A 25,378-nucleotide genomic window follows, 5' to 3' on the forward strand; every position below is an offset into this window, starting at 1 on the left:
AAGAACCCACCCCCAAGACACCAAGGATGGAAGACAATTGTCCTCGAGCTACGAGGGATCGCCTAAGTAAGTAAGTAAGTATAATGTTGATATTGTGCTGTGCTAGTGGTGTGATATATTATATGTACATGTGGCATTGATGGCGATATTGTAGTGTGTTACAGTGTGATAGCGATAGTAATACACTATTATAACTGTGTATTGTGTGTTGCATGTGGTATTGCTAGTGGTGTTGCGGCGTGGTGGTGCAGTGCAGTGTGGTGGTGTATGGTGCTTATGTTGCGCTGTACCAGTAATGTCATGTATTGTATGTTCTACCTATAACTTGTAAGCGCCCTGAGTGCCCTTCGGGGTGAGACGGGCGGGACATAAATGTCGCAAATAAATAAATAAATAAATATTATCTGAGAAATGATTATGGAATATTAATAGCTGGAAATTTTTTGCATTGTATGTAACAAACAATTAGAAATGTGTGTCTATATGAATAATAATAAGAAAGGTATCAAAATAAAAAATAAATAAACTAAAGGCAAGGGGGAGACCAATACAATCAAAACCTCAAGAGGAAAGTTGAACTGGACTCCTGGGCGCCAATTCAAAACCATGTTCACCAGCCAGCCAGCCTATCCCAGCTCATCCCCATCCGGACCAGTTGGAGGGGAGGAGAGGGGGCACCTTCTCTGGGGTGGCCCCTCCCCTCTGGAACCCCCTCCCCAAAGAAACACAAATGGCCCCCCCTCCTCTCCTTCAAGAAACCCACTTTAGCCTGTGGAAAGGAGGAGGAGGAGGATTCAAACTTCTTAATATGGAACCTCGTGGGATCTGGAAACCCAGCCAGGCTCTCTTGGGGGTTGGAAACCATTTCCTATTTTAACGCACTTTAGGGGTCAGATTTTATTCTCATGTCAATGTACTTGATTAGATTTCTTTCTGCTTTTAGACTAATTGTATATATATAAAAAGGGGTAATGAAATTTCGGCCTAGGACAAAACAACAAAACTACACATCCCAGAAACACTAAACTTGGCAGCACAACCCCTCATCCATGCCTCTACGTTCATACAACAAAAAGAAAAGAAAAAGTCCTAATTAGAAGGAGAGGAATAGTTGTTGCCAGTTAGAAGGCTAAGCTCTGCCCACTTGGTCTCCTAGCAACCCACTCAGTCCAGGTGACAGGCAGAGTTAGGCCTCACTTAGGCCTCTTCCACACTGCCTATAAAATACAGATTATCTGATTTGATCTGGATTATATGGCAGTGTAGACTCAAGGCCCTTCTACACAGCTCTATAACCCATTTATAATCTTATATTATCTGCTTTGAACTGGATTATCTTGACTCCACACTGCCATTTAATCCACTTCAGTGTGCATTTTATCCAGCTGTGTAGAAGGGGCCTCATATAATCCAGTACTAAGCAGATAATATAAGATTACAAATATACAGTACAGTCTCACTTATCCAACATACTTATTTATTTATTTATTTATTTATTTATTTTATTTACAACATTTCTACCCCGCCCTTCTCACCCGAGGGGACTCAGGGCGGCTTACAACAACCGGCAAAATTCAATGCCAAACAGCAACACATTTAAAACCATTAACAACTATTCATAAAATACAACACATAAAATACATAAAATACATTAGTCAGCTAAAACATATAGTTACTTAAAACCACTTTTCCAAGGAACCATTGCACATAAACCTAAGTTCAGACCATGTCAATATATTGCTGATTCATTAAATGCTTGCAGACCGTTGGATAAGTGAATATGTTGGATAATAAGAACGGATTCAGGAAAAGCCGATTAAACATCAAATTAGGTAATCATTTTACAAATTAAGCACCAAAACATCATGTTATACAACGAATTTGACAGAAAAAGTAGTTCCATGCACAGTAATGCTATGTGGTAATTACTGTATTTACAAATTTAACACCAAAATATCACAATGAATTTAAAAAACTGACTACAAAAACATTGACTACTAAAAGGCAGACTGCGTTGGATAATCCAGAACGTTCAATAAGCGAATGTTGGATAAGTGAGATTCTACTGTAATATGAAATAATTACTGTGGTAGAATAATACAGAAGAATATAATCTCTAAAACCAGGACAGTAAATAAAGAGCAACACTCTGAAAGCAGGGAAATTGGGAATTCCACAAAAAAAACAATCAGGGCCAGCTAACACCTCCCAAGAAAGGATTCTTCCAGAAAGGAAGCTGAGAAGGGAGTGAAGCACTGTGTATTACCAAAGTCATTATTATTACTATCATTACTATCATTACTATCATTACTATTATTGTTGTTGTTGTTGTTGTTATTCTGTTGCTGTTAATGGTGAAAATGAACACAATCTGGCTCAAAGTATTCAAAAACACTAAAATCAAAATATATATAAATTACTGTGGTATAATACAACAGAACAATACAATCTCTAAAATCAGAACACTAAAGAAAGAACAACATTCTGAAAACAGGGCAATTCCACACAGGAAACAATCAGGGCCAGCTAACACCTCCCAACAAAGTATTCCCATCATCAAAGTCTGGCAAATCCTCTGTTTTCTCAGGGCCACAGACAGTAGAAGCACATAAAATATCACAAACACCACTCTGAAAACAAGGGAATTCCAGACAGGAAACAATCAGGGCCAGCTAACACCTCCCCAAAAAAAAAAAAACCAGGGAAGAAGCAGCCAGGCTTTAAACCTGCAAGGCCATTACGTGCTAATCATTTTGCCTAATTGCAGCATTCATGCTTACCTCCAGCACACAGAAAAAAACAATCAGAAATATTGTATATACATAAGCTTTAGAAAATAATATCCCCTGATGGTGCAGCATGTTAAAGCGCCGAGCTGCTAAACTTCTGGACTGAAAGGTCGCAGGTTTGAATTGGGGAGCGGAGTAAGCCCCCGCTGTTAGCCCCAGCTTCTGCCAACCCTAAAGTTCAAAAACATGCAGGTCAATAGGTACTCCTCTGGCGGGAAGGTAACGGCGCTCCATGCAGTCATGCCATTGGCCACATGACCTTGGAGGAGTCTATGGACAACGCTGGCTCTTCGGCTTAGAAATGGAGATGAGCACCAACCCCCAGAGTCAGGGGAAAACCTTTACCCTTTACCTTAACTACCACCAATTCCTCAATACTTTATTGCCCATACCACCAGACTTTGCTAGTCTATATATATATAAAAATGTTATGTACGTTTGGGTACGTGGCCGGGCACAGCTAGTTATTTTATATATTTTTTAATGTACTTACTTTTGGTTACTTATTCTAAGCTGATATGGATGTTATTGTATTCATTGGTTTGATTGGGTTTGTTTGTTTTCATTCGGGTATTGAATGTTTGCCACATTTTGTGACTGGAAACTGCCTGAGTCCCCTTGGGGAGATAGGGCGGGTCATAAAGAAAGATGATGATGATGATGATGATGATGGTTATGATGATGGTTATGATACCCATCACCACAACAAAAAAGACTAGTGGGGTTTGGAGGGAATTTACCTTGAATTTCAGGAGTTGTAGCTCACCCACATCCAAAGCAACTTTCTCAAGCCTCCTCTATAGGATGTTTGTCTGTTTTGCAATGTTTTATAACCTGAAGCATAGGAAGCGTAACTTCAAAAGCTTTGGGGATGTGAGGGATTTCAGGGGTTGAATTCGGCACCCACTCCTTCAGAATTGGGGCCGCAGCATCTACTGCCTTTGCAAAGGGCACGGATTCACAGGATATACTTCAAATTGGCAGGTGGCGTTTACATCGCTTCAAGAGCAAGATCAGGCCCTTCTGGGGAAGGGGGGGGAGGGGGTAGTAATTAACTTCTTTGTCATTAGTTTGCAAAGCCGGGCCAGGAGGGAGGGTGGCCGGGCAGATGCTGGGTGGGGTGGGCCCAGGAAAGGGCGGAGCCAAGGGGATTCGTAAAAACAAAAAAGACTCATCGGGGCTGTGGCGCAGACAGGAGAGCAATGAGTCACTGACCAGGAGGTCATAAGTTCGAGGCCCGCTCGGAGCTATGTTTGTTTGTCTTTGTCCTGTGTTAAGAAGGCATTGAACGTTTGCCTAATATGTGTAATGGGATCCGCCCTGAGTCCCCTTCGGGGTGAGAAAGAAGGACGGAATATAAATGACGTAAATAAATAAATAAATAAATAAATAGCACTACAAATTACCTGCCTGCCATAGATGTGGGCGAAACGTCAGGAGAGAATACTTCTGGAACACAGCCATACAGCCCGGAAAACATACAACAACCCCAGCACTACAAATTACCTAACCCGGGCATAAGCTAGTATACAATCAAAGTGAGTGCATGTTTGTATGTATCTATGATTGTATGCCTTTTTCAAGGTGGTCCCTTCTTCCAGAGAGCATTGTCACTCCCTAAAACAACAGATCGGGACCAAACTTGACCAACTTTAAGTCCTGGTGGTGTTCGGGGGGAAAGGAACTTGGATGGCGGGAATTGCAATACCTACATCCATATCCAGAGACCCCATCAATGGGGGATCTGGACCAAACTTGGCACACAGGCCCAATTAGGCCCGGTGATGAGACTTGAAGTACATACACCAATATCAAAAGACCACTGCAAACTCCATTAATGATGGATCTGCATCAAATGTGGCACACAGACCCCGGAAGAAGGGGAAATGCCTTTGAGTGTGGGGGGAATCGGAAGCCAATGAGAAGGGTGTTAGCGAGTGTGTATAGCGGAACCAGCAGCGTCCAGTTAACACCATGTGCAAAAGACTCAGACCAGGCGGAGGAATTGAAAGAACAAAAGAACTTTACTTGTTGAGTTGAAGTTAAGTAAACAGTTCAGCAATCGTACAATGTCCTTGTAGTTGCATAGGATCAATAACTAATCAATCAGCATTCAATATATACAGCATAGCATATTTAAACTGCTACTTGACCATAGCTAGAGAGCGGGTCTTTTCCTGTGCTCTCCCTGCAAGCTCAGATTCCCAACTGACAAACCCAGCCATTTGCCAGCAAACCGATACATTGTTTGAGGCGTGGCTTGCCTCTGCAAAGCTCAGCTCCCTTTTTGCAGAGATCTTTTGCAAGCAACTTTACAAGGACTTCTTTACACACACACGCATAGCAATTTGGCGCAATAAAGGCCAAGGATTCCAAGGCTGTCCTGAGGGTGGGAAAGGCCGAGCCCTGTAGCCTCCCACAGAAGCAGGACAAGGGGGAGTCTCTTTGGAGGGAAGAGGAAGGGTCCCTCGGGAGGGAAAGGGCAGAGCCAGCCCCCCAACGTTCCCGAGAGGAGAAGGGGAGACAAGGTTTTTCATGATCTGTCAAACTACCGTGTTTCCCCGAAAATAAGACAGTGTCTTATATTAATTTTTGCTCCCAAAGATGCTTTAGGTCTTATTTTCAGGGGATGTCTTATTTTTCCATGAAGAAGAATTCACAGTTATTGTTGAACAAAAACATGAACATTTATTATATACTGTATAGTAGTTTTCATCACAAACCAACATAACCAAACCAGACAAACTGTGACTCCTGTCAAGAATTTCTTGTTATTACCATTATTTCCATGTACAACTGGTATGTACATTTACCAATCCTGCATACTCTGGTGTTTTGTTTGGCGGGCACCGAGCATGCTTCCAAACAAAAACTTTGCTAGGTCTTACTTTCGGGGGAGGCCTTATATTTAGTAATTCAGCAAAACCTCTGCTAGGTCTTATTTGTTGGGGATGTCTTATTTTCGGGGAAACAGGGTAGACCACAACAGCTCTCCCACCTCTGTCTAAGACCATCATCTTACCATAAACAAGCCTAGGCTACTGAACACATTCTCAACAAATAACTACTACATGTAATCTAGAAGCCTGACGCTTCCTGCCCGTTGAGTTTGACTTATTTTCTGTGGCCAGATCTGGCTTCTCAAGGAACAGGTGCAGTTGGGACACAAGTTTTAATTGTGCAAAGAATGCCCTCCTGGCCCCTGCCAACACCTGGGCCTCCAGGTTCAGCCCCAAATCCAGGAGGACCCCCAACTGTGAACCTGTGTCTTCGGGGGGAACGTGACCCCACCCAGCACGGGCCGGATTCCCTATTTCTTGATCCTCCTTCCGACCGACAAGGAGCACCTCTGTCTTGTCTGGATGGAGTATCAATTTGCACTCCTCCAATCCATTACTGGTGACAGGCACTGGTTTAGGGTCAGGACAGCTTCCTTGGCACATCCAGGAGTGAGCCTAGCACACCTATCCTAAGGTCACTCTGCTGGCTGCCAATCAGTTTCCGGGGCAAAGGATAAAGTTTCTACCTGAACTTCCCCAGCTTCATTTCAAAGGGATTTTTTGGAGGCTGAAACTTGGCAGAACTTGTGACCTTCACTAGGAATAGCAGTATCTAATAGTAGTATTTCAGAGCTTTCCTCCTGAGCCTCTGGGGCCAGGCCCCATGCCCTGCCTCCCAGGATCTGGTCCCGGATCCTCTCCTATCCCCCAGTTCAAGGCAGGCGATGTGGGGCCAGAGCCAGGGAGGGAGGGAGGGAAGGGCGGGCCCAGGCCGAGTCTCCAGAATCCCAAACCGGGAAGAGCCAGGCCCGTGAGAGGCATGCGCATGCGCCTTTGAACTAAATCTTTATCAGCGACGTCCACCGATAAAAATACCTCAACCTGCAAAGAATTTAGCACCCAGTGCAGGCAAACTTTCACCTGACAATACAGTTCTACCATTGTATTCTCATTTTCTTTTAAAAAAATTTAAAATCCTCAGTTAAAGATCGTGTAAACAAATTCTAAGTTAAAAAGTTAAAAACCACAGCTGTTTCTTTTCTTTAGAGCTACTTTGGATGGTGACCTCAATGGCACGACAAATATGCATCAACCTGTTGTCCAATCGTGCCTACGAAAACCAAGGCAATTTTCAGTACTGGATGCTGACCGCCCTCTGACTACCAAGGCTGACATGCAAAGCTTCCCCCCCCCCCCCAAAAAAAGCCAGATTTTTTAAAATGACAACCCAAAGCAATACTCCAAATTTTTAGGAAATGCCCTGAGCAGCCGAGCAGATATTGTTGTCAAATCCCAGAAGCATTCAGTCGCTTTCTGTGCTTCCCATCTTCTGATCAGCCACACGAGCTGCCTTCTCTGATTCATCCTGACCACTGAATACAACGGTACATGTTTTAATTGTACGAAGGCAGATTCAATGCCGAGTTCAGGAAGACCCCCAAACTCCAGCACGGGCCATTTTTAAAATGCGATGGTCCAACCATTTTTTTTTTCCCGAGTACAAAGTGTTCAGCGATCTGGGCAAATGCCCAGCAATCTCTCTCTCTCTGCAACATGTTCTCTCACTGCTTTGTCGGACACGAGTGCTTTGTTTTAGCCTGCAATGATTTTTTTTTTCAAGTCTATATCCAACAGTTTTTGAATTGCCTTTTTAAACAGTTAGGACACCCTGGCTTTTTTCATTCTTTCTTGGTTTGCAAAAATATTTATTAATTATTTATTTATTTGCAGTATTTCTATTCCGCCCTTCTTTCTCACCCCGAAGGGGACTCAGGGCGGATTACAATGAACACATAAATGGCAAACATTCAATGCCAACAGACAAACAACATACATTAGACAGACTCAGAGGCATTTTTAACATTTTTCCCGCTTCACGATTCCGGCCACAGGGGGAGCTGTTGCTTCACCGTCCAGTAGTGGCTGTACTTCCTCATTCCTTTCCTCGTGTTTTGCTGGCAGTTTTATGGTGTTGTAAAATAGTTAAATTAGCCTCCCGCATAAAGCATCCCTAAATTTCCCTAATTGACAGGTGCAACTGTCTTTCGGGGCTGCATAGGTCAACAGCAAGCCGGGGCTATTCATGGTCGGAGGCTTAACCCGAACCGGGCTTCGAACTCATGACCTCTCGGTCAGTAGTGATTTATAGCAGCTGGTTACTAGCCAGCTGCGCCACAGCCCGGCCCCGCACTCTGAATTCAACGCATACACCTCATTCACGCACACACACAGGGTCAACAGGTTTCCTTACTAGTAGTTAGTGATTAGGTAAAGTCACTCTCGTTTTAACGTATCACAAATGACGGATATTCAAAACAGTCAGAACTCCCCCCCCCCCCAAAAAAATTCATATATACAGTAGAGTCTTGGTTATCCAACCTTCGCTTATCCAACGTTCTGGATTATCCAACGCATTTTTGTAGTCAATGTTTTCAATATATCGTGATATTTTGGTGCTAAATTCATAAATACAGTAATTACAACATAGCATTACTGCGTATTGAACTACTTTTTCTGCCAAATTTGTTGTCTAACATGATGTTTTGGTGCTTCATTTGTAAAATCATAACCTAATTTGATGTTTAATCGGCTTTTCCTTAATGCCTCCTTATTATCCAACATATTCGCTTATCCAACACGGAACAATGGCTTACACGGAACAATGGCTTCAAACTACAGGGAAGGAGATTCCACCTGAACATCAGGAAGAACTTCCTCACTGTGAGAAGGGCTGTTCACCAGTGGAACTCTCTCCCCGGGGCCGTGGTGGAGGCTCCTTCTTTGGAGGCTTTGAAGCAGAGGCTGGGTGGCCATCTGTCGGGGGTGCTTTGAATGCGATTTCCTGCTTCTCGGCAGGGGGTTGGACTGGATGGCCCAGGAGGTCTCTTCCAACTCTACTATTCTATGATTCTATGATTCTGCCGGCACGTTTATGTTGGATAAGTTGCTTATCCAACCTTAATAATAATAATAATAAACTTTATTTATACCCCGCCACCATCTCCCCAACGGGGACTCGGGGCGGCTTACGTGGGGCCATGCCCAGAACAATACAATATAACAAAATATAATAGAACAACAAATCATAGCACATTAAACAACACAATAAAAGAAAATATACACGACATTAAACAAGATCAAAAGAAAAATAAAACCAAGGGTGGGCCACATGAACACTAGATTAAAACCTTCGCTTATCCAACGTTCTGTATTATCCAGCGCAGTCTGCCTCTAGCCGGGATCCACAGCTGTTTCTCTGGGCAGCAATGCGCAGAGGACCAACACATCCAACAGCAACACAAGTGCAGCCAAGCTCTCAAACAAGTGGCAGAATTGTTGTAAAACATGATGCTTTGGTACTTAATTTGTAAAATAATAATGTAATTTGACGTTTAATAGGCTTTTCCTTAATCCCTCCTTATTATCCAACATTTTTGTTTATCCAACGTTCTGCTGGCCCTTTTATGTTGGATAAGTGAGACTCTACTGTATTTACATCACTTATTTAAAATCACATCATTTTCATATTATACATTTTTAAAACTCAACTAGTTCATAACGGCTTTTGTTGACTGTGGCTGTCCGCCGGAATTTCCATGATCTTTCTCTGGGCATTTGCCCAAGTTTAACTAAAATGACAGGGAAGAAATATTCTAACACAGAGTAAGCATTTATATACACATACATTTTCAAATGACGAATTTTTCTTACAAATTTTTCTGTTATACCAATCTTTGGTAAGATCAACTTTGAATACGCACGGACGTCAATGATTCCCTCCATATGAACTTTTCCTTCTATATAGACCCCACCAAGGCTCCCGTTCATCTATCATCGCCATAAACTCTTTGCATTCCTTTCGCTCAGCTCTCTCTTTTTCCCTTTTCTTCTGCTTCCTCCTTCCCCTGGTAAAATTGGGTGGCAATTTCTGTGAGTTTAGTTCTAATTCAAGCCGTCCTTGTATCGACACTAGCCTGCGTGACTCTGTGGGGATTCTGGGTCATGATCACACCGTATGCGTGAATCTCTGGGGTGAAAAAGGATTTTTGAATAAAACTTCTGTCACTTGCCTTCAACCTCCTGGTGGACTTCAATTCTTCATTGGGGGTCAGATTGTAAATTTAGCATTTGCCCACCAGGCAGATACCCTCGTGGCTTTTACGCCGACTAGCTGAAATCATTAAATTCCTGTGACACCCTTGCTAGGTAGGCATGCAAATTCAATCCTCTCACGGCCTCTGCAAGCTGCGCAATGGGACAGACTGTCTCATAGGCAAGTAGTTGGTTATGTCAGAGCGCACGGTTTGAATAAACACACATGCAGCGGAAGATCAACGAAGAATCACTGGCACCAATAAAGAGGCTGAAGCCTGTTTGGCTTTCTACAAAAGATTTACTAACAAACGGAAAACTCTCAAGACGATATATACATACAGAGTGCAGAGAGACAAAAGAGCGGAGGGCAGAGAGAAGAGAGATAACACAGGGAGCTATTTATAATCACCTCTGCTGTCTGATGCAATACACAGTTAACTCTTTACACACTCGCATAGTGGACAGCAGACAGTGCATGATGCAATCTCCAGCTCACATTGCATCACTATAACTCAATTACATTAAAACAACTCTATATACAATCATTCCCACTTCAACATGTTACAATCCCCAAAACAGTGCAGAGTCCTGATCACAGTTTCACAGCCTCTGGCCTTGTAAAGTAGCTCTTCTCTTTGAATAAACACTCTTGAGTTCTGACTTTCATCCAAAGTCCCTGGAGGTTTTATTCTTGATTTATTTGCTACTCATAATTATTTACAGGTCTTCTCTTAATATACAAAGATACTCACAAACATAACAGTAACTTCACACAATAAGGATGGTAATGGATTATACATGCAGACAATTAGGGCAAGGCCTCCAAGAAATAAATGAGACCACACCTGGAATGACACCGTGTTCAATTCTGGCACCAGATTTGAAGGGAGATGTTGACTCTAAGCTGGAATGTGTCCAGAGGAGGGTGTCTAAAATGATCAAGGGTCTGGAGAACAAGCCCAAGGAGCGGCTTAAAGAGTTGGGCATGTGTAGCCCAAGAAAAGAAGGCTGAGAGAGAGGAGACATGATGAGGGCCAGGGATCAAGATGTGAGGGGAAGTCATAGGGAGGAGGGAGCAGGCTTCCTTTCTGCTGCCCTGGAGACTAGGACGCAATGGAACACCTGAACATTAGGAAGAACTTCCTCACTGTGAGAAGGGCTGTTCAGCAGTGGAACTCTCTCTCGGCCCCGGAGTGCGGTGGAGGCCCCTTCTTCAGAGGCTTTTAAACAAAGGCTGGATGGCCATCTGTCAGGGCTGATCTGAATGTGATTTCCCTGCTTCTTAGCTGGGGGTTGGACTCGATGGCCCACGAGGTCTCTTGCAATTCTATCTATATATATAAAAGAGTGATGGCATCACGGCGACCCACAAAACAACAAAACTACTGGCCCCCCCAACCTCGAAATTTGACAACACAACCCATCATCCATGCCTCTAGGTTGATACAACAAAAAGAAAAGAAAAATAAAGTCCTAATTAGAGGGAGAGCAATAATTGTTTTTATCTAATTACTACCAGTTTAGAGGGCTAATCTCTGCCCACTTGGTTTCCTAGCAACCAACTCAGCCAAGGGAGAGCCAGGGTTCAGTTAGGGGACAGGCAGATTTAGGCCTCACTTAGGCCTCTTCCACAGATTATCTAATTTGCACTGGATTATATGGCAGTGTAGACTCAAGGCCCTTCCACCATACTTCGCCACAGCAACGCGTGGCCGGGCACAGCTAGTGATTCTATAAAATGGTAGATAGCAAGTCGTATGGCAGAGAAGGAAGCGCACATACAAGCCACTCCCATTCTTCCCTAGAGAGGACAGGACGTGACTCTGCCGTTCCTCTAGGAGCATCTTCTCTGTTTCCTTAACCGTTTAGAGTACTGTGCTGTGAACACGTTTATTAAGAACTGTATTATTACACACTGGAGGCATGTGTAATGCATTCCTATCCATTATGTCTTTTTCTATCTGACAGTCAGGGGGTCCTATTAACCTAAAGAAAAACTGGGTGGCCTATTCCTCCTTCCCTGCCGAGGGAGAAGCCTTCCCTTCTTTTCTCCAAGCTAAACATACCCAGCTCTCTGTCATTCCCTACAGCCAGTCTCTGGAGAACCATAGTTCAGAAAATAACAACCAAGAATGCAAGAGTACAAACCGTAGTCAGAATTCCTAAGTCAAGCCAGAAGGAAACTGAAGTCCATAAATCAACAAAACTAGTCAATCCAGAATTTAAAGTCAATGACTCAGGGTATAATAGAATCCGGAACAGGATTATAGGAACAAGGCTAGAGTCCAGAATTCTATCCAAGGGTCAGCAGAGACAAGATCCAGGGCAAGAGTACTAATGTATCTGCTACAAAAGAGCTATTCTTTTCCAGAACCCTTTTATGATGACATCTTAGCTGATGTTCATTTTAAAAAAATCTTCCACATCATTCCAGAAGCCTGCAATGCTTTTCTTGAGGAGAAACAGGTCAGGTAAACTAGCTTCCAAACTGAATGCAATACTGAGAAAAGTCCTCCTCTGTGGGAGACCTGCCCCCAGAATCAGTCAAGCCAGACCACACAAACTGCTGTACATGACAGAGAGAAATATGGCGGCCTTCCTTTTTCTGTCAATTCTGTCTGCCTGGGACTCTTGCCTAGAGAATTTTTTCACCAGAACGAGGAAACAAAGGCAGGTCTCCTCTAGCTATGTGAGTCCTTTGATGTCCAGTGCATGCTGAACCTTGTGTGAAGCTCTTTCGATGTTCCATGCATTTATGGCTTCTCTTCTGTGTGGGTCCTTTGATGGGAACGCAGATGTCCACTCTGACGGAAGCTTTTCCCACATTCCATGCATTTATATGGTTTCTCCCTTGTGTGGGTCCTTTCATGGGTGTGCAGATTTGCACAGTGAATGAAGCTCATTTATGTGGCTTCTCCCGTGTGGGTTCTTTGATGGGTACGCAGACTTCCACTTTGACTGAAGCCCTTTCCACATTCCATGCATTTATGTGGTTTCTCCCCTGTGTGGGTTCTTTGATGGGACTGCAGATGTCCACTCTGACTGAAGCTCATTCCACAATCCATGCATTTATGTGGCTTCTCCCCTGTGTGGGTCCTTTGATGGAAACGAAGAGTCGATCTATGACTGAAGCCCTTTCCACATTCCATGCATTTATGTGGCCTCTCCCCAGTGTGGGTCCTTTGATGGGAATTCAGATCTCCACTCTGACTGAAGCTCATTCCACATTCCATGCATTTATGCGGCTTCTCCCCTCTATGGGTCCTTTCATGGATATGGAGATTTCCACTCTGACTGAAGCTCTTCCCACATTCCATACACTTATGTGGCTTCTCCCCTGTGTGGGTCCTTTGATGGGTACGCAGATATCCACTATGATTGAAGCCCTTTCCACATTCCATGCATTTATGTGGCCTCTCCCCTGTGTGAGTTCTTTGATGAGAATGCAGATGTCCACTCTGACTGAAGCTCTTTCCACATTCCACACATTTATATGGCTTCTCCCCTGTGTGAATTCTTCGATGAGAATGCAGCTGTCCACACTGTCTGAAGCTCTTTCCACATTCCACGCATGTATGTGGTTTCTCCCCTGTGTGAGTTTGTTGATGGGAACGCAGCATTCCACTATGACTGAAGTTCTTTCCACATTCCATGCATTCATGTGGCTTCTCCCCTGTATGGCTCCTTTGATGGATACGCAGCTGTCCACTCTGACTGAAGCTTTTTCCACATTCTATGCATTTATGTGGTTTCTCCCCTGTATGGGTCCTTTGATGGGAATGCAGGGTTCCACTCTGACTGAAGCTCTTTCCACATTCCACGCATTTATATGGCTTCTCCCCTGTGTGGATCATTTGATGGATACTCAGATGGCCACTCTGACTGAAGCTCTTTCCACATTCCACACATTTATATGGCTTCTCTCCTCTGTGAGTTTGTTGATGTTTATTAAGGGAACTTCTCCAAATGAAACATTTCCCACAGTCCATACAATTATGTCGCTTCTCCCGTGTGTGTGGTTTTGACAAGGATTGCAGATTTTCCATTCTTTTACATTTATGATTCAAATATTATGCCAGAGTTCACAGATATGTACTCCTGAACAGGACAAGATTTCCTCTTCTTAGTCTCTGTATTGCTGTAGTCTTTTTTCTTTACCAAGCCCCACTTTTTACAGCACAATTCTCCTTCTCCTCCTTGAATACACAGATATGTAGCTTGAAATATAATTTCTCCAACTTATTTTGTCTTCTTATCAGTGCTGTGTACTTTCATTTCAGACCTAATGCAAAGGGCAAAGTGTTCTTCAGAAGATTCATTCAGAGGTTACCTGCCGGACGAATGAGAGGAAAATCTTATCAGGAGTGGAGCAAAGAAAGATCTCACTGGATATGAAGAACAATAGCCTAGCGCTGTAGCAAATGCAGGGGAAGAAGGGAGAAAGACTGGCCCAACTGATAAGAGTGCATTGCCTGGTGAGAAGTACTTTAACACTTGCCCAACAAAGAACAAGCCCTGCAAAGGGGATGTTGGCCCAAGATTCTGTGTATGAGATTTCTTGCATTGCAATGTGTTAAGAGTGCAATCCAACCTTTGTAAAGGAAGACCTCTAACAATATGGTCAGCACAGAAAGGGGCTAAGGTTGCAAAACATTTCCTGCCTAGATCTTGCTTCCTCATATCCAAACTCAGAACTTGAGTGACCACCTTTACGGACAGACCATCCCAAGTGATCAGTCATGGCAGAAAAATACTCCATTGTCTTTAGTGGATTTCTTCCAAATCAGGAAAAAGTTATTTTCCTGATCTTCTCTATCCCTGCAGCATGATCCCTGCCCCACGTTTCTGAAGCAAGACACCTGGAAACACTGAGAGCACATTAGGCCATGAAGTTCCTTGACATATTGCATTCTTACAAAACCTGTATCACAAAGGTATATAACTTCAGGCAGAACAAGTGCAAAGAGAAAAACAAAGGAAAATGCAAACTGCACAAAAACAGGGGTAGAAGCACAGGGTGGAAAGCACTCAGCCTAGCAGCAGTACGTGAGAGAGGGGTGTAAAGGAGATGGATGGATGGATGGACCCCAGGGTGAGTGGGAACCCTGCTGCCCTGCAGATGTTTCTGCACTCCAACTCCCATCAACTCTTCCCACACAGAAAGACAGGGGATACTGGAGATTGGAGTCCAGCATCACCTGGGGTGGGAGACATGATTCCTGCCCAGTTCCGCTCAATTCATCCCATTTTAGAAAGGACACTGTCCAACTGCAGCAGATTCAGAGAAAGGCAACAAGGACGGGAAAACATTAAAATTGGAAAGGCAGGACATTTTGGTTTTGTAATAACTCGGCATTTTGCTCAGGAGACAATGTTGTGCCCAAAACTAAAATGATGTGTTAAAGGAGGTCATGAGTTCGAAGCCCGGGTCGGGTTAAGCCTCCGACCATTAATAGCCCCAGCTTGCTGTTGACCTATGCAGCCCTGAAAGACAGTTGCACCTGTCAATTAGGGAAATTTAGGGACGCTTTATGCGGGAGGCTAATTCACAACACCATAAAACTGCCAGCAAAACACGAGGAAAGGAATGAGGAAGTACAGCCACTTCTGGATGGTGAAGCAACAGCTCCCCCTGTGGCCGGAATCATGAAGCTGGAAAAATGTTTAAAATGCCTCTGAGTCTGTCTAATGTATGTGGTTTGTCTGTTGGCATTGAATGTTTGCCATATATGTGTTCATTGTAATCCGCCCTGAGTCCCCTTTGGGGTGAGAAGGGCGGAATATAAATACTGTAAACAAATAAATAATAAATAAGGTGACGTGATGTTTGTGCTACAGCTAAAGAGGTAGGAAGGAAGCCATCAAGTTCACTGCACCCACTACAGGCCCCTCTTTGGCCCTGGGAGCCCATTTGCAGGGGTTTTATTGAGCATCACCTGCCAGTTGAGCTGAAACTGTCATCTGGGTAGGACCAGGCTTGTTTCCTAAGCAGTGCATTGTATAGCTTGTTCCACCAGATAAATGGTCCCCCACAGTTTACTGATCACATTCACAAGTGCCATGGGTTTCTCCTTACAATAATTGCAGATTGCGGGATCCAATTTGCCTCCTAGTCTTGGAGAGGGCTCTTCAGTCTACTGGGAGGGCAGCCAGCTCCAAGTCCTGCGTGTTGCCCTCAAACGTATTGGCCCAACTGAAAGCGTCAAGCAGGTGTTTCAGCCACACGTGCATGACTGCTTTCATTGCCAACAAGACGACTGGTTGGGCCTGCTTACTTTTGCTGGGATGGCTCAGAATAGGCTTCTAATTGGATGTAACTGCTTGTTTTTTAATAGTGTCAATGTTTAATTTTAATGTGTGTGTTTCTCGACTTTACATGATATGCTGTGTTGCTTTTATTCTGAATGGCTTTGGGTCTCCTTTTAAGAAAGAGAAAGCGGGATAGAAATAATGATGATGATGATGATGATATTATAACTCTGTAAATTGCAAGGTTGGGCTTTTGCCTTCTGAAAAGGAGAAGCAAATGCGGAATCGAAACCTCTGCAATCTGTACAGTTGCTTATAATTTTTTTAAAAAGGCTCCCAATATATATTATTCTTTTTGTGGTCAAAAGTGCAATCCATCCTCTAGCTGCCGAAGTGGATCTCCTCAAAAATGATACACATTCATCCAGATGAAACTGGATTTCTGTCAGGTAGGACACTGGCAGATTCCATAAGGAGAGCATGAAATATAATGTCTTGGAATCAAGTCATTGGGTGGAGGAGAGGGTGGTCTTCCTTTCCTCCTTGATCTGAATCCCCCTCCCTCCCTCCCTCCCTCCCTCCTTTGCCCCCTCCAAGAACTCTCCCCACAAAAGCCTCCTCTGGGGCCCCTCCCTCTCCCCTCGCAAATGCCCCCTCCAAGGCCTCCCTCCTCAATGGGTTTCTTGAGACAGGAAAAGGGGAGGAATAGAACTTGAGGGCCGGGCTGTGGCGCAACTGGCTAGTAACCAGCTGCTATAAATCACTACTGACCGAGAGGTTTGAAGCCCGGGTCGGGTTAAGCCTCCGACCATTAATAGCCCCGGCTTGCTGTTGACCTATGCTGCTCCGAAAGACAGTTGCACCTGTCAATTAGGGAAATTTAGGGACGCTTTATGCGGGAGGCTGATTTACAACACCATAAAACTGCCAGCAAAACACGAGGAAAGGAATGAGGAAGTACAGCCACTACTGGACGGTGAAGCAACAGCTCCCCCTGTGGCCGGAATCGTGAAGCTGGAAAAATGTTAAAAATGCCTCTGAGTCTGTCTAATGTATGTTGTTTGTCTGTTGGCATTGAATGTTTGTGTCACGACCCAGGCGGCAGAGGCACCAATAACCATACACAGAGGCCAGAATCTAACTAATATCTTTATTGAAGGAATATATAAAGTTAATAAAAATAAGTATAGAAAATAGTCCAGAATTAGACCCTTCAGAAAAGGTCAGAATTAGTCCAAAAAAGCAATGTCCAATAAGAAATATTAAGGTCCAAAGTTGTAATCCAATAACCGAAACACTCACTTTGCCAAGCAAAGTGAGGGGAGATGACAAGGTCCTTAGTCCATAAAACTTGAGCGTGGCTAGGAAATAACTTGATACTTGAAACAAGGCTTGAACGTGGAACAAGGTAACTAAGAACAAGAACAAGGTCCGTGGAATAACTTGGTAAAATCCGTGAAACAAGGCAAGGATTAGTCCTGGGAAACAAGGCAAAGTCCGTAGGTAAACAAAGGCTGGGAAGCAAGGCGAAGGCTGGATAGCAAGGCAAGGCTTGAGCTGAAGCGAGGCTTGAATCGGAGCGCGCTGTCCAGACACAACTCGCTCCGTAGGCTGACGAATTGACTCCGCGAAGTTGCTACGCGGGCAAAACACCTATATAGAGTCCAACTTTCTCACCAAAGCGGTTCTCTGGGAATCAGAAACGAAAGCTAAACTCTGAGACCAGATGTTAAACTCCTTAAAGATTCTCACGAGAACCAATGTTAATTGGCAACATTCTTAGCTGCTATCCTCGCACTCCTGCGCGAAGCTGAATCCAAACTTCTCTGTTGTTTACAAAACTCCCGGCGCAAGAACACGGGAGAAGTAGGCTCTGGGGTTGTTTGACATATTTCTGGGGCACAACTTTCTTGCAGGTGCAAGGTTTCCAGATCTGCCTGGGAAAGATCTGGCTGAGAGGAATCCAGTTCAGACTGGGGAGGTAAAAAACCCAAGTTTTCATCTTCATCAGGGATTACAATGTCCTGAGCAGGACTACAAGGCCCATGGTTCATCACACTATCCCCCTCCTCAGGGCCCCTCCCAAACTGGGGTCCTCTCCCCGAGGCGCGAGGTCGCGGTTTGGTGGGATAGGTCAGATGGAAGCGACGGGTTAGATCAGGAGCGTGGACTGTGGAGGCGTCTTCCCAAGAGCGTTCCTCAGGCCCAAAACCCACCCAGTCAATGAGATATTGTAGGCGGCGGCGATGAAAGCGAGAATCCAAAATGTCCTCAACCTCGAACTCCTCCTCCCCATTCATCAAAACAGGAGGGGGGGCCGGTTGGTCTGTATCAGGACGCACACCATCCGCCGGAAGGAGCAGGGAACGGTGAAACACTGGGTGAATGCGCATTGAACGCGGAAGTTGGAGTTTGAAAGTCACGGGGTTTAATTGCGCCACCACTGGATAGGGGCCAATCTAACTTCCGGCATGGGCGGTGGGAGGGCAGAAAGCGAGTGGACAGAAAAACCCGATCTCCTACCTTGATTTCGGGGCCCGGCTGGCGGTGTTTGTCAGCGTGGCGTTTATAGTCCTCCTTGGCTTGGTCCAGTTGCTGGAGCAAAAGTTGTTGCACCGCTGTGAGTTCCTGCAGCCAATCCTCTGCTGCGGGAACTTCTGAAGTTTCAATGACAGGGGGAAAGAAACGTGGATGGAAACCGTAGTTTGCAAAGAACGGCGTTTCTTTTGTAGAAGCTTGAACTCCATTATTGTAGGCAAACTCAGACAGTGGTAACAGAGAAGCCCAATTGTCCTGTTGGTAGTTTACATAACAGCGAAGATACTGCTCCAAAGTGGCATTGGTGCGCTCCGTTTGCCCATCTGTTTGGGGATGATGAGCTGAAGATAAGCGAGAGTCTATGCCCAGTAGATTTTGTAGTGCCTTCCAAAAACGAGAGGTGAATTGAGATCCACGGTCTGTGACTAAACTCTTGGGCAATCCATGTAGTCTGAAAACATGCTGAAGAAATAGATCCGCAGTTTCTTTGGCCGTGGGGAGGCCTTCGCAGGGAATGAAATGGGCTAACTTGGTGAATAGGTCCACCACCACTAAGATCGTGGTGAATCCACAGGAAGGTGGTAGGTCAGTGATGAAATCCGCGGAAATTATTTCCCATGGGCGAGATGGGGTAGGAAGGGGGTGCAAAAGCCCTGAGGGCTTCTCCCTTCGTATCTTGGAGCGCTGGCATACTGGGCAGGTGTTGACATATTTTTCCACATCCTTGCGGATCTTGGGCCACCAAAAATCTCTTAGGATCAAATGCATGGTTTTAAATAGTCCGAAGTGTCCTGCTGGTTTGCAGTCATGACACAGACGAAGCGCTTTTTCCCTGCCCGGTCCGGGTGGGATATAAACATGATTTCTATAGCAGAGCAGCCCATCTTTAAGCGAAAAGGGAAAATGCAGACCTTGGCGAAGTTGATCCTGCGCCCAGGCATCTGCTTGCTGACTAGCCCTGATTTCTTGAGCACAGATGGGTCCTGGAGTAGGGGAAGTTGAACCAATGGGACTGGATTTGGTGTTCCCCACTGTGAGCGTGGCAAAGTTCTCAGGTTGTAGCAGTTGGGATTCAAAGGTCTCCTTGCGCCCTGCAGCGTATTCCGGTTTACGTGACAGGGCGTCTGCTTGCTTGGTTTGAGCTGGGGTCACATAATGGATCTGGAAGTTGAAACGTTCAAAGAATAAAGCCCAACGTTGCTGCCTCTGATTTAGTTTGCGGGCAGTTCTTAGATGTTCTAGATTACGATGATCAGTGTGGACTTCAATGGGGAATTTGGCCCCTTCTAGCCAATGTCTCCAAGTTTCAAAGGCTGCCTTTATGGCCAGTAGTTCTTTTTCCCAAATGGTGTAATTCCTCTCTGGTGTGGTTAGTTGACGAGAATAAAAGGCACAGGGGTGGAGGTGATCTCCCACCGGTTGTAAGAGTACAGCCCCAATTGCCACATCAGAGGCGTCCGCTTGCACCACAAAAGGGGTTCCAGGATTTGGGTGCTGTAGAATTGGCTGGGAGGTGAATAGTTTCTTCAGTTGCTGGAACCCTTTCTCTGCTTGATCAGTCCAGCGGAAAGGCTGCTTCCCACGGATGCAGCTAGTGATGGGGTCGGACCAGCGGGCAAAATCTGGAATGAACTTGCGGTAGTAGTTCGCGAACCCCAAGAAACGTTGCACCTCTTTCTTGTTAGTTGGCGCCCGCCATTCCAATACTGCTGAAACTTTGGCTGGATCCATGGAAAGCCCTAGAGGCGAGATGCGGTAGCCGAGGAAATCTACCTCTTGTAGATCAAAAGCGCATTTTTCTAGCTTGGCATAAAGTCCATGATCCCGCAGTCGTTGCAACACCATTTTGACGTGGTTCTCATGTTCTGATTGTGATCTGGAAAACACCAAAAAATCGTCCAGGTAGATTATCAAGAATCTGTCTAGATAGTCCTGAAAAATATCGTTGACAAAATGCTGGAACGTTGCGGGAGCTCCGCATAAACCGAAATTCATAACTCGGGACTCGAATAATCCGAATTTAGTCTGGAAGGCGGTCTTCCACTCGTCCCCTTCTCTGATGCGAACTAGATTATAAGCCCCCCGAAGATCCAGCTTGGTGTAGACCTTGGCTCCTCGAAGTCGGTCCAGTAGATCCGAGATTAAGGGCAGGGGATAGCTGTTCCGCTTGGTGATATTGTTCAATGCTCTATAGTCCACCACCAAGCGTAATTCCCCTGACTTCTTCTTCACAAACATCACTGGGGAGGCGGCTGGGGATTGAGAGGGTCTGATGAACCCCTTGCGAAGGTTTGTCTCTAAGAATTCCCTGAGAGCTTCTTGCTCTGGTTCAGTCAGGGAGTAGAGATGCCCTCGCGGGATCGGGGCCCCCTCCACCAAGTCAATGGCACAGTCATAAGGTCTATGTGGGGGTAATTTTTCGGCTTCTTTCTCATTGAATACATCCCAATACTCGGAGTACTTCTTTGGCAAGGTGATGATGGGCTCGGAGTCTGTGGCATGGCATACCTTGGCTACGAGGCAATGGTTTTGGCAGTACGGTGAAGCAAACTGCAGTTCTCTGTTGGACCAGGAGATGTTAGGGTCGTGGAGTGTCAGCCATGGAATTCCCAAAATCACAGGGAAATGGGGAACCTCGGTAACAAAGAAGGAAATCTCTTCCATATGTTCCCTTATCCACATCCTGGTGGGTTCCGACCACTGGCTTACGGGGCCCGTCTTGAGGGGACGGCCGTCTATGGCTTGCACCACACGGGCATTCTTGAAATCATGATATTGTAATCCCAGAGAGTCGGCATACTCTCTATCGATGAAATTGTTGGTAGCTCCAGAGTCTATCATGGCGTGGATCATGACGGGTCCCCTTTTTGCTGACCATAATGTGACCACGAGAAGGAACAGGACCCCGGTTGGCGGCTCTTGGATGGATTTTTTGACCGGGTTGGCGAGCCTCTCTACACCCGGTCGTTGGCTTCCCCCGCCGGCTGTGTGCCAGTCGGCTCAGACGCCTTCGACTCCGTGGAGGACGCTGCCGCAAGACGGGCGGCAGGCTTCCCTTTGGCTGGGCACTCTCTGGCGAAGTGGCCCCCGTTCCCGCAGTACCAGCAGAGGTTCAAGCGTTGACGACGGGCCTTCTCGGCGGCATCTAGTCTGGGACGCACATTGCCCAACTGCATCGGCACCTCCTCGCCTCCTCTGGGGTATGGGGTTGGCGGCGGGGGTCTCCACACCGGACGTGGCTGAACACTGGCGGGAGCGGGGGGTTTTGCCCCGGCTCTACCGCCCTGGCCTCGAACCCATTGTTTCCTGTTGGCAATCATGACTTCAGCCCGTAAACATTGATCAATGAGTGCCTCGAGGGTCTGGGGAGGATCCACCTTGGAGATTTCTTCCAGCATTTCAATGTTGAGACCCTCCCGAAATTGTCCTCTGAGGGCTACATCGTTCCAGCCGGTGTTGTGGGCCAGCACGCGGAACTCGGCTATGTACTGAGACATGGGTCTGTCTCCTTGAAGAAGGCGCCGGAGTTTGTGACCGGCTGCCTCCAAATTGTCCTCGATTCCCCAGGTCTCCTTAAGGTGATCCAAGAAGCGTTGTGCTGAACTTAGGTGGGGGGAGGCTTGATCAAACAGGGCCGTCGCCCAGCTAGCCGCTGGTCCGTCTAGAAGACTGTAGACCCACGCCACCTTGATGTCTTCTTGGGGAAACTCGGCATCACGGGCCTCTAGATAAGCTTGACATTGGCGGCGGAAAACATGAACCTTAGCAGCTTCTCCAGAAAACTTGGTAGGCAACGCCATGGCCGGGAGGCGAACTCCGCGCTCCCTCAACCCTTTTATTTCTCCATCCTGCGCGTTGAGTCTGTCACGGATGCGGTCCACTTCGTCCTTGCTGATGGTGTAGCTGAGCGGCTGTCCAGCCGGCGCGGCTCCGGTAGACATCCTGGCCTCGGTTAGTTGGTGCTTATGGGTGGCGGAGTCAAACTGTCACAACCCAGGCGGCAGAGGCACCAATAACCATACACAGAGGCCAGAATCTAACTAATATCTTTATTGAAGGAATATATAAAGTTAATAAAAATAAGTATAGAAAATAGTCCAGAATTAGACCCTTCAGAAAAGGTCAGAATTAGTCCAAAAAAGCAATGTCCAATAAGAAATATTAAGGTCCAAAGTTGTAATCCAATAACCGAAACACTCACTTTGCCAAGCAAAGTGAGGGGAGATGACAAGGTCCTTAGTCCATAAAACTTGAGCGTGGCTAGGAAATAACTTGATACTTGAAACAAGGCTTGAACGTGGAACAAGGTAACTAAGAACAAGAACAAGGTCCGTGGAATAACTTGGTAAAATCCGTGAAACAAGGCAAGGATTAGTCCTGGGAAACAAGGCAAAGTCCGTAGGTAAACAAAGGCTGGGAAGCAAGGCGAAGGCTGGATAGCAAGGCAAGGCTTGAGCTGAAGCGAGGCTTGAATCGGAGCGCGCTGTCCAGACACAACTCGCTCCGTAGGCTGACGAATTGACTCCGCGAAGTTGCTACGCGGGCAAAACACCTATATAGAGTCCAACTTTCTCACCAAAGCGGTTCTCTGGGAATCAGAAACGAAAGCTAAACTCTGAGACCAGATGTTAAACTCCTTAAAGATTCTCACGAGAACCAATGTTAATTGGCAACATTCTTAGCTGCTATCCTCGCACTCCTGCGCGAAGCTGAATCCAAACTTCTCTGTTGTTTACAAAACTCCCGGCGCAAGAACACGGGAGAAGTAGGCTCTGGGGTTGTTTGACATATTTCTGGGGCACAACTTTCTTGCAGGTGCAAGGTTTCCAGATCTGCCTGGGAAAGATCTGGCTGAGAGGAATCCAGTTCAGACTGGGGAGGTAAAAAACCCAAGTTTTCATCTTCATCAGGGATTACAATGTCCTGAGCAGGACTACAAGGCCCATGGTTCATCACAGTTTGCCATATATGTGTTCATTGTAATCCGCCCTGAGTCCCCTTCGGGGTGAGAAAGAAGGGCGGAATTGAAATACTGCAAATAAATAAATAATAAATAAATTGAGTCACCAAATTGGCACAAAGGATGATATTCAGAAGCGCTGCTCAACCGTGCCCCCTCCTTCCCTGTTTGATGGGGGGGGGGGGATGAATCCAGAATCCTCCTGACTGCCTTGTGCCTTCTCCTCCTCCTCCTTCTTAAAGGTTTTGATGGGGGAAAACCATATTCATTCTCAAAAGGGATTCTGAGATTAATAATAATAATAATAATAATAATAAAACTTTATTTATACCCCGCCACCATCTCCCCGATGGGGACTCGGGGCGGCTTACATGGGGCCATGCCCAAGACAATACAATATAACCATAACATAATACAATTAAATAATACATTACATAAAATAAACAGTACAACATAAGATCAAAACAGCAATATAACAAGAGCGGGCCGCATGAACACTACATTTAAAAACTAGATTAAAAATTAAAACTCTGGGTGAGAAAGGGATCAGAATAAAAACCTCGAGGGACGGGACATCAGATAGTGAACCAGTCTAGAGGATAAATATCAGGGGGGAGTAGCATAGAACATTTACTCTCCGAAAGCACACCGGAAGAGCCATAAAAGAGGATTCTTGGGAGTTTTGTGAGGTAAGCAAAGTTGAGAGGCAGTAACTCCAAAGTTGACCTACTAGCTTTCCTATCATTGTTGTTATGAATATTTCAAAGGCTGAATGGGTATCTGTTGGGGTGGTTTGAGTGTGCAGAAGGGGGCTGGACTGAATGGCCTCTGGGGTCTTCCAGGGAAATAGTACCGTTAAGTTTAAGTTGGTTAAAATTAGTGAATGTGAAAACCTTTATGGAACTTGGTGAGAATGGTGCCCTTGTTATGTTGTGTCATTGAAAACAGAAATTCAAGGAGATCGCTCTTTTAGTTGTTTTTTTTTTTAAAAAAAATGTTGTTCATAAAAACTTTTTAAAATTCCCCAAAATCAGTGAACAAGTGAAACATTCTGAAACATGTGTGTGCGTGGGGGGGGGGGGGGGGGGGACAGTGGTAAATTTGATGAGGATGGGCAGAGCAGGCCGCAGCCTCCCCCGGGCAGAGCAGGCCCCGACCGGGAGGGAGGCAGGCCCGGGAGCAGAGGCAGAGCCCGGGCGGAGGGCAAGGCGCGGGGGCAAACTCGGAGACCCACACAGCCCCCCCACTCGCACTCGCACTCACACTCACCCTCTCCTCCGCTTTCTTCTTCTCTCTCCGAAAGGCCTTTCCTTCCTCCTCCGGAAGTGAGCGCACAGGGAAAGGCGCCGGCCCGTCTCCTCTCTAGGAAAGGCCTCCTTTTCTCGGTGGACTTCCGCCCGGGCCTAACATGGCAGCCGCGGGCAGGATGCCCATAGAGGGGCGGGGCTTCTCGGCAGTTGAACGGAGCCCTGCGCAGAGAGAGAGAGAGAGACGCTCCTCCGTCCGCCAATGGGAATCCGTCTTCCTCCCTGACGTCATCAGTCTCCGGGCAGAATCTCCCCGTTCGGCCATTAACGGTCATTCCCGGGACCCGCCCATGGGGACCGGCCACCGCTCCAGGAAGCGCCGGGCTGAAGCGGGGGAGGGAGGGCCAGGCCAGGAAGGAAGGAAGGAAGGATTGAGGGGTCGTGTCGGGGAAGCAGCCTCCTCCGGCCTCCTCCAGACGGTGTTTCCCTGCTGCCTAATGT

The 25,378-nt window shown here is 45.9% G+C and overlaps 3 protein-coding genes across 3 annotated transcripts in view; 1 reads left to right on the forward strand and 2 right to left on the reverse strand.

The window, feature by feature from the left end:
* The window catches only part of LOC100562976 (zinc finger protein 658B), a 488,523-nt gene that overhangs the window by 111,743 nt on the left and 351,402 nt on the right, over window positions 1–25,378 (reverse strand). The window lies entirely within an intron of this gene.
* The window catches only part of LOC100563175 (zinc finger protein 208), a 97,805-nt gene that overhangs the window by 58,911 nt on the left and 13,516 nt on the right, over window positions 1–25,378 (forward strand). The gene's annotated exons all lie outside the window — the stretch shown is intronic.
* LOC134296937 (zinc finger protein 239-like) lies at window positions 10,162–25,007 on the reverse strand. The gene is made up of 2 exons (XM_062973122.1): window positions 24,900–25,007; window positions 10,162–14,213 (listed from the first exon to the last, which is right to left on the reverse strand). Exon 2 carries the CDS (start codon window positions 13,927–13,929, stop codon window positions 12,787–12,789), a length of 1,143 nt encoding a protein of 380 aa, XP_062829192.1. The 5' UTR covers window positions 13,930–14,213; window positions 24,900–25,007; the 3' UTR covers window positions 10,162–12,786.

Source organism: Anolis carolinensis, chromosome 2, assembly GCF_035594765.1.
Source record: "Anolis carolinensis isolate JA03-04 chromosome 2, rAnoCar3.1.pri, whole genome shotgun sequence".
Classification (NCBI taxonomy): domain Eukaryota; kingdom Metazoa; phylum Chordata; class Lepidosauria; order Squamata; family Dactyloidae; genus Anolis; species Anolis carolinensis.

Coding starts and splice junctions, on each gene's coding strand:
- LOC134296937 (XM_062973122.1), bottom strand. CDS start 13,929: ATGGAAAATCTGCAATCCTTGTCAAAACCACACACACGGGAGAAGCGA.